Source organism: Musa acuminata, chromosome BXJ2-8, assembly GCF_036884655.1.
Source record: "Musa acuminata AAA Group cultivar baxijiao chromosome BXJ2-8, Cavendish_Baxijiao_AAA, whole genome shotgun sequence".
NCBI lineage: Eukaryota > Viridiplantae > Streptophyta > Magnoliopsida > Zingiberales > Musaceae > Musa > Musa acuminata.
This window is the reverse complement of record NC_088345.1, coordinates 1,643,338-1,653,073: the sequence shown is the minus strand read 5'-3', so window position 1 is coordinate 1,653,073 and position 9,736 is coordinate 1,643,338. Positions and strand designations below refer to the sequence as shown.

The window sequence follows — 9,736 nt, the reverse complement described above, 5'->3', positions numbered from 1 at the left end:
GACTTCCTCTCGAAGTCGCTGTTCTGGTGGCTCTCGATCAGAAACCTTGGAAGCTTTTCACCCTGAAATCTTCCATCTCAGATTCATAATTGAATGTTATGGACATTACAGCGAACGAATGAACAGAACATGCATCTCGATCGACAAGCTTAAAGTTTCTAGCAGAACATGTCAAACAGCATCATAACATCATCATGCACTTGACACCAAAAAGGATGCATCTCAATCGACAAGCTTAGAAGTTTCTAACAAAACATGTCGAACAGCATCGGAACATCATCATGCACTAAACAGCAAAAAGGATGGCGCTCTGCTGGAAGAGCTGAAAACAGAACTATTATCATTCAGCAGAGATAAAGATTCAGCAATCGAGAACGAGAATAAGTACCAGCGCCCAGAAAACCAAAGAAACCCTCGATGAGCAATCCCCCCGTTCGATCCGGTTTTGCCTTTTTTCTTCGCAGCAAGCCTTTACTAAAGACGAAACCCTAACCACCATAACCGTAGGTAGTCCTTCGCTGCCTGTCAGGTCATCCGACGAGGAGGCAGCTCAGCGTAGGGGGCGGTATCGCGGATTGGATACTCGAGGAAAACCTTGAGGACGCCGCGGGTCGATGAGGCCGCGCGCTAATACACGCTTCGGGCCGCCCCTAGTCACGATGCGACGGATGGCTGGCTACCTGAGGCCCTGGATGCGGTTGAGGAGCACCTTGAGGTGGCGCTTCGACCAGCCCTAGCCCGATCCCTTGCCGTGCGCGCTTCCATCGTCTCGACATCGACTGATCTACAAGTTCTCGGCAGATATTCAGGGCGCCATGAGCTTGATTTGCGAGGAAGATGGAAGAAGGGAACAGAGGGAGTGCTTCGATTGCTTGAGATCGCGGGAGTCGGGAAACTCGAAGCGGTGCGAATGGGTTGGCGTTCGAGCGTATTTATACGTGGTGGGAAGGAGACGAGATTGTGGGAGTTGGAGGTGATACGGACCGCTGGAGATGGACGGCCAGTATTGACTGGAACTTCCGGATACGGATCACTGAGGTGGCACATAGTACGTCAGTAGATAGTATAAAACAGTAGCCTATTAGTATTTTGATCTGAAACTAAATAATAATAATAAATGCTTAGTGAGTTAAAGGTTCCACAGCTAAATCCTCATGCATTATCTTTGTGAAGCATGAAATATATAGTGCATTTATTATATGACTGATTGCAGTGCTATATATTCAGAAAATACAGACTAGTCTCATTGACTAGTCTGCAAGCAGTAAAGGCTTGAAATCTTGTTGAAAGTCGCCTGCGCACTACTGTCAAAAGTGGGCAGCTTTTAGAATCTACAGAGAGAGATACGAGAAGGAAGACGTAGCAGTGCATGCAGATGGACGTACTGAGTGACACCACATTACAGTTCCGGTATGCACACTAAGGCAGCTAAAGAGATGCAGATCGTTAATGTCTCGTTTAGTTGATCGATGTAGAAGATGAGGACTTGGACATGGCGAAGCGAGTGAGTTGGAGTCGCATGGTGGAGCAAATGAGGGAAAGCAGGAGCGTCCTGCATGCAGTACAACTGGTGATGAGGGAGTGAGTGGCCCGAGTAAAGAAGCTGGTAGTGCCTGCTAAGCCTCCTTCGAAGCTTCTGCCCGTCTCTAGCCTTGTGGTTTTGGAAGCAGTAGAACACGTTCTTGCCCTCTATCCTGCCATGGTTGGATAGACGGGCTATTATTTTCTGTGTCTGTGGAGCACTTGGGGTCCTCACCCCGCTCCTGTAGATCACCTCCAGTATCATCAGTTGTTCTGGCATTCGACACCGCCGAGTAGAAGGCGACTGAGGTATCTCTTTCTCACACTTTCTGGACCTCTCTCTCTCTCTTCTATACTTGTCTCTTTCTTAGCATCGATCTGTGGTCTGGGTTTGGAGCCCATATATAGAGAGAGCGACAAACATGTTGCAGGGAACTATAAAAGGTTAAGGGATCGGCAAAGGGAAGGAAAGTACCGTCACGATGATGCTTTGTTCCCATAACAAGCACTGTGAGAATTCAATGCTTTTGCTTCTTTCTTTTCTTACGTTCCTACTCTCTAAAACTAATTTTGTTTATAGTTGCGTCATCAGGTCATGTCTATCCACAGACAATATGTATGAGAGAGAGAGAGAGAGAGAGAGAGTCGTTGAAGAGAGGGAATGACACGCAGCTGCACAGGAGAAGGAAAATTATAAGGAGATGATGCCGCTCAACTTCCATTCCAACAGTGGCGATCCGGTTTCCTCATATTCAATGGCGATCATGTTCATATACATTTCCGTCATCGTATTCTTTCACCCTTCTCTTCCACCACCTCCTTCTTGTTACTCTTATATTGTTGCCGATCAGATCCAATGATTTGAACATATAAATCACTCACAAATTCTTGGATATGAACTCGATACGATGGCTAAAGGTTTTCTTTTTAGCTTTTCAATCGATCCTATCATTGTCAAAGATATCAAGTGTGTGTGTATGTGTGTATATATAAATAAATTTGTGGTTTATATATTTCATGGAGATAGTTCGATGATGTGCTTGTAAATTAACGTAGAAATTTGTATTGTATCTTAGGATGGAACAATTTGTGGTTTTTCTAAGATATCTTTAATTATGGGAAATCATGAAGATCCTCTAAAATTGTAGTTTCTCTGAGAGGAAGTACTAAAAGATCTTATCTAATTAGAATGAGTAGAATAGGATATGCTAGCCAAGAAATAATATATATAAATAAATATATATATATATATAATAAATGTATTACGAATAAGTTTTGGATACAAAAATTATATATTTGAAATAGGTTAAACAATTATTTAGTATTTTCAATATTGTAATTTATAAATCATATTTGCTTTTGTAGCAAGTAATTTCTTCTTCGCATAAGATGACCATTATATCAATCATCATGATCATGATAAAATAAATAATTCATTAACTTCATTGAATCTAAAAACAATAACATATTTCAATATCACGATTTTGTCGTCGACCCAATGAATGCATTAATATTGAACGGCTGAGATCGCTTCATGATGATATGTGGAGCTTCTCCTTGCGTGGCAATTTCATTTTTTGACCTCTCTAACTGTTGGGTGTGAGCTTGGACAAATTGGATCGTTTGAGTTCAAATCAAAGAAATTAAAGAAACAGAGAGAGAAAGGGCAAAATGAGGAAGAGAAAAGATTAGAACGTGCAGCGTGCAGAGCAAAGAGGAGAGAGAAAAATTAGGTTTGTGAGTTTTCAGCTTTACGATCGGTGGCCAAACATTGTCAGTTTCGACCCAAATTTTTTGTGGAGAATCCTTGCAGTAAACTCTACAATCCTAACGGTATTGATCTATAGTTTACCTTTTCTAAAGTACTTTCCTGTTATATTTATTCTGTGAAACCTAATTATTTTTTTCGAGGAGATTCATCCTTTGATATGCTTGAGTTGAGTTAAGATATATGTTCTTGATGTTATTCTGATTTTCTAGTTATTCTAGAGAAGACATATCGTAAACCTGTTATCATTATTATTAATAGTGAAAGTTTGAGGTGGATGGTCCCTTAATTTTTCTCACATTAAGTTTTTTAAGTTAAAAAGATTTGATCTGTGATTGATTATTTGCTCTATTATTTATACTGTGCTGATTGATATTTACATTTGGATATCAAGTTGGTATTTTGATAAGAAACCTATTTTGATACGTAGGAAAAAGAATATTCCGCTTTAACATTTTTTTTTCCCAACGCTAACGGTTACAGTTGAAAGAAACTATTCTCGACTTGTAGCACCTTAGTGTTAGCTTCTTGGATTCCCCGGTCCTAAGGATTCTCTCGAATTCCTATTTCGCAGGTCACGGTTACACCATCACATTCTAATTGTCCGACATTGGAGCCCGTAAGATGTACAGTTGATGAACGTATTCGAACCATACAATACTAAGAGAAAATACCGACCTACGGTATTGTCACCAGATCATTACATCCTATTTAAGGACAAATGCCCTTGCCTCCGTCGAGTATATATGAGACTTGGTTGCATGGAGTGGAAATCATCCCATCCCATAATCTCTTGTCTGTCTCTCTACAAACATTTGGTATGAAAGTTTTGTCTTGGAGATTACAGACTACCTATTCTCTCCATTTGTTGTTGAATTAATCTAGTTTAGCTTATTTGATCTTATTACTATTACGTTCCATTTTCTTTTTATATATTATTACTATTATTTGGATTAAACTCCCTTCCATATGGCAGGAGAAACAATGGCCTTTAGTCAGACCGCTAGAATTGGAGCTTGTGTGTTTTGTCTTGGGTTCATCTCCTTCTTACTAGCTATATTTGCAGAAACCTCAAAGGTCCTTTCTTACATCTCAATTTATTTGACATTATTATTCAGAACGAAATGTTCCAGTGAGCATCTATGATATTTTATTTCAGAAAATTTCTATTCTTCTTAGATCTCACACGGTTGTTTCTGTTCATGTGCTTGATCGACAGCCTCCCTTCGGAACTCCAATCCAAGCAAAGGATGCAGTGATCTGCAAGTTCCCAGATGATCCATCCATCTTACTGGGGACTCTATCTGTCGTCACACTCGTTCTAGCTGCCATTGCAGGGCACGTTGCTGTTTACTTCCCTTACAAGGGCAAGTCGGTCCCAAGAAATGCTTTGTTTCGGAGCGCTACCTTGTCTACATTCTTTGTCCTCGCCGAGTAAGCAAGCGAGCCGGCTCTCGAACCTACCCTGCGAAAACTCCTTCACATGTGCTTCTTTGTGGTTTCAGGGTACTCACGGTTCTGGCTTTGTTGATGCTGCTGTGGACTACCATCAGCGAAAGCCTCCACAGGTCTCGCAACGTGCACCGTGATCTCACCACGCAGTGCCCAACCGCGAAGACGGGGCTCTTCGGCGGTGGCGCCTTCCTCGCCCTCGATGCCGCTCTCTTTTGGCTTGTTTGCCAGATGCTAACACTGAATGCGAGGTCGGATTACTTGGACGAGGACGACACCAAGGGAGAGTACATCGACGTCTGCACCACCGAGTTTGATGTTGCTGAGACGCATCTCCCCACTGCGTAGACAGACGTGGATAAACACAAGGTTGGAGACTCGGCACTGTTAATATTGGATTGTCTGTCTCTTCGAGGGTCGGGGGCGTGTAATTCTACTACTAACACCTTTGATTAAGGCCAATACATTAATTTCATGAGTCGCCAAAGGATACCATGTTCGTTCTATTTACATGCAAAAATATGGCTGTCTAAATATTATTAATCTGCGCGTGCTTATATTGATTGTATACATCGTTAACTGTTCTTGCAAATCCACAAAATTAACATTTACTCTAAATAAATAAGAAGGAAATAATAGTGACTACAGCCAATTGAGTCTACCCTCATGTTGGGGAAGTGAAGGCCATAAAAAAGATCGAGAGAGATGGGAGTGTTTGCCACCATTCGAAATCCATAATAAGATCAACCACGCGCACGATCTAATAGAAGTGTTTAAGATATTCTCAAGCTTCGCAAAACATTGTTGTCGTATCAGTATCCAACGTGCACAGCTATCAGGATATAGTCAGCCAAACATTAGAGTAAGTGTTCCTAATCAACTTCTTAAAACTTTATTATTTATCTTACGAGGAAGGATTGTGGACTTTGGTAAAAGATGATTTTATTCATCTACAAGATCATCCTAATAATACTAAAGATCAAAGAAATCAGATGAATGAGAATATATAAAAAAATACAAGAGCCCTCTGTATGCTATAAACCCTTTTCGTTTATATATTCAGAAAATATAGATGAACCTTTGGGCTTTCCAAATTAGTTATTCATTCTCAATTAGTGGTTAGATTGTTGCCTTGTGATGCCTCATTTTTCTTGATGCATTTCTGCTAAAGCCATTAAACCGTATTCCGACGACATAATTCCTTGAAGTGCATTAGGTAGAGACTAGATTTCAAGTAGTAAAGGCTTGAAATCTTGTTGAAAGTCGCTTGAGCACTACTGTCGAACGTGGGCAGCTTTTAGAATCTACAGAGAGAGAGAGAGAGAGAGAGAGAGAGAGAGAGAGAGAGAAAAAGAAGACGAAGCAGTGCGTGCAGATGGACGTACTGAGTGACACCACATTACAGTTCCAATATGCATACTAAGGCAGCTAAAGAGATGGAGATCGTTAATGTCTCGTTTAGTTGATCGATGTAGAAGATGAGGGCTTGGATGTGGCGCACTCATCCTTGAGGCCGGTGCTCGTAGTTGGGAAGAGATCGAGAGTCCTGAGAGATCTACGGTTCGGAAGCATCATCATGGACGTCCATTCATGGCCAAAGGCTTCATAATTCGTTTCTGGTGCTTCTTCGGCGTTGCTGATCTCCATCTTCTCTAGCAGATTCAGCCCTCCGTTTGACTCCTGCAATGATCACAAAATGTGCAAGTATCAAATATGATGTTATATCTTCACGACTATAAATGATATTGCACATCAGTTTTGTAAGAAAAGAAGAAATTTGGAATGAGGAAAAAGATCAAACACAACAACAAGTTCATACAACCCTGCTCGATGACTTTTATAGCATTTCCTTATTGTAGCAGTAGAACACTAGAATTGATTGTTCAGCAATAGCATTTTGCGAGAACAGAAGTTTACTGATGAGAAGGAAGAAATAGAGCTGGATGCGAGTGGAGAACCAGATGAAGGGAGTGAGTTGGAGTCGCATGGTGGAGCGAATGAGGGAAAGCAGTAGCGTCCTGCATGCAGTACAACTGGTGATGAGGGAGTGAGTGGCCCGAGCAAAGAAGTTGGTAGTGCCTGCTAAGCCTCCTTCGAAGCTTCTGCCTCTCTCTAGCCTTGTGGTTTTGGAACCAGTAGAACACGTTCTTGCCCTCTATCCTGCCATAGTTGCAGAGATGTGCTGTTACTTGCTGTATCTGTTGAGCACTTGGGGTCCTCACCCCGCTCCTGTACATCTCCTCCAGTATCATCAGTTGCTCTGGCGTCGGACACCACCGACTAGAAGGCGACTGGGGCATCTCTCTCTCTCTTCTAGATTTGTCTCTTTCTTATCGTCGATCTGTGGTCTGGGTTTGGAGACATATATAGAGAGAGGACACAACAGGGGGGGCACAAGGAAGAGAGAGCGAGAGAGACACATGCTGTAGGGAACTGTAAATGGTTGAGGGATCGGCAAAGGGAACGAAAGTACCGTCACGCTGATGCTTTGTTCCCATACGAAGCACTGTGGGAATTCAATGCTTTTGCTTCTTTCTTTTCTTACGTTCCTACATGTCTATTCACAGACAATATGTACGTGAGAGAGAGAGAGAGGGAATGACACGCAGCTTTGCACAGGATTAGGAAAATTATAAGGGAATGATGCCACTCAACTTGCATTCCAACAATGGCGATCCGGTTTCCTCATATTATATGGCGGTCATGTTCAAATACATTGTCTTCCTCGTATTCCGTCACCTTTCTCTTCCACCATCTCCTTCTGTTACTCTTATATCGTTGAACACATGTTGTTGACTGCAATATCATGCAACATTGAAGGACCAAGGAGCGAAGCAGAAAAAATGATTATTTTTTTCATGGAAGTAATTATCTATAACAATTTTTGATGGAAGATCTTCCTAAGAACGTACAAGAAGAGTGATGAATAATCCGCATTATGATCCTAGAAGATCTTACATCAATGCCTTCTTTAAGTAGTGCGAGTTTGCATTGAGTGAGGTCTTCTTAAAGCAATCTATCTATTCCCATGCTCCTTGCATCCATGGTGTTCCTGAAGCATAAGAACTTGTATGCAAGTAGTGCAGCAGAGGAGAGAGAGAGAGAGAGAGAGAGAGTCCTTGTGTTGGCATTCAGTATTATGAACTAGCTTTGTGACTGCATGTGTAGTCACGCATCACAGACAGGTTAAATGTTTCAACGGACAAAGGACAATGCCTTAGCTTTATCTGGAGTCAGCAATTGGACTCCTACGATTCTGTCTAATCCAACTGCTTAAGCTCTCTAATGCTCCGAAGGGAATGTCTCCGACGTAGGTTTTTAGGCGACGAAGTTGGTCGCAGCAACACGTACTACTTTTTCTTCTTTTGCCAACAGATGATGTAATGCGTCTGACTTGACGAGGCAAGGAGGAGAGTTGACGACACGCTCAGTGACCCATTAACTACTCAGCAGATCGAACCTGGGAATGTAAGGAAACAGGCTATTTTGTGGCGTTCCTAGAATAAGTTAATGCAGCTCTTGTTCTTTTTTGTGTCTTTTCCATGGCCTGGGAGATGGTGCGAGATCCAGTGTCATCGGATTTTGTTCAGACAAGATCAAGTCGTAATCGTCAGTGCAATCTGTGGCTTTGGTTTTGTTGTTGAATGTTGACCATTGGTTCTCTAGTAATGGCACGTAGATCCATGCATGGTGGACCAAGTAACCTGTTCTCTGGATCTTAGTGCTTGTTTAATCTTCTTGCACAAAAGCCAACGCTTTTCTTCATTGCATCAGCTTCATAAAACTTGATCCGTATTAAAAGGAAGTGTAAGTATATATACAAGGATTCCTTGTGTATAAAGGCTTTTCTTCCACCTCTGCAATGCCACTGCTTGCTGCATTCCCAGTCTCTTGCGTTGACCGACAACATTCCAAAGCAGCCGCTCTCCACCGAATCACACGTCAGTGACGACGACAGTGGGGAAGGCATCAAGGCAACGCCTCGAAGTCCGAAACGCCTGCAGACTCTGAAGTCTATCGAGTGACAAGACGTCCGCTTCAGCGACTCTCTTTCTTTGAGAGAGAGAGAGAGAGCGCATTGATGCAGCAGCTGTCCACTGTGGCAGATGATAAGCCTACATCGATACGTTGACCAGAACGCTTCGTTTACTAATGCAGCCTAGTTAGCTGAGACGCAGTGGTATAAGTTTAAAGGAGGAAGAGGAAGAAGAATCTCTGCGAACAAAAGTCAACTCGAATACTTTGATCCCCACCTAGAGAAGGGCTACAACAGCATCAGATGAAGTCATAGCGCAGTAGGGCACGCAGTGCCCAGCCCGACGTGACATTGTCTCCCATCACCTCATTCTCCTCCCTTGCACGCCAAGTTGTCTCTCTCCCCATGCCTGACAATGGTAGGACATGAGCGACGTCATGAGTCCAGTGTTGCAGGCTCACTGGAACGAGAAGACTAAATGCTTGCTTGCACTCGCTCGCCCATGCCCGATAAATTTGCTTACGACAGAGTTGATATATATATAATAAATGTATTAGGAATAATTTTTGGATACTATATTTTAAATGTAAATGCTTACATAGAAATAACAACATATTTTAATTTGAAATAGGTTAAACAATTATTTAGTCTTTTCAATATTGTAATTTATAAATTATATTTGCTTTGTAGTAAGTGGTTTCTTCCATCCAATATCTGAATTTATATGTAACATAATAGGTGTTATAATCTTAAGATGACCTTCGTATCAATCACCCCTATTAACTTCATTGAGTCTAAATCATCGATGAAATATATGCTTAAACTCATGCTAATAGTAGCACATTGCGATATAAGTCAATTTATTTAAATCTTAATCTATTTTTATGAGACTAAATTAATGTGTTACATCAAATTCTTCGAATCATAAAAAAAAAATAAAACATGTTTCAATATCACTCTCAAACTAAAAATTAGTTCCTCACAAAGAATTTGCTATAGCTTTTTTTAATAGCAAATGA

At 41.5% G+C, this 9,736-nt stretch overlaps 2 protein-coding genes across 2 annotated transcripts; one reads left to right on the top strand and one right to left on the bottom strand.

Moving 5' to 3' along the window:
- Window positions 1-4,273: 4,273 nt before the first annotated feature.
- On the top strand, window positions 4,274-5,089 carry LOC135619384 (uncharacterized). The gene is made up of 3 exons (XM_065121340.1): window positions 4,274-4,366; window positions 4,449-4,723; window positions 4,795-5,089. Exons 1-3 carry the CDS (start codon window positions 4,274-4,276, stop codon window positions 5,087-5,089), a joined length of 663 nt encoding a protein of 220 aa, XP_064977412.1.
- Window positions 5,090-6,199: 1,110 nt separating this feature from the next.
- Window positions 6,200-6,993, bottom strand: LOC135619383 (WUSCHEL-related homeobox 3B-like). The gene is made up of 2 exons (XM_065121339.1): window positions 6,700-6,993; window positions 6,200-6,421 (listed from the first exon to the last, which is right to left on the bottom strand). Exons 1-2 carry the CDS (start codon window positions 6,991-6,993, stop codon window positions 6,200-6,202), a joined length of 516 nt encoding a protein of 171 aa, XP_064977411.1.
- Between the last annotated feature and the right edge of the window lie 2,743 nt (window positions 6,994-9,736).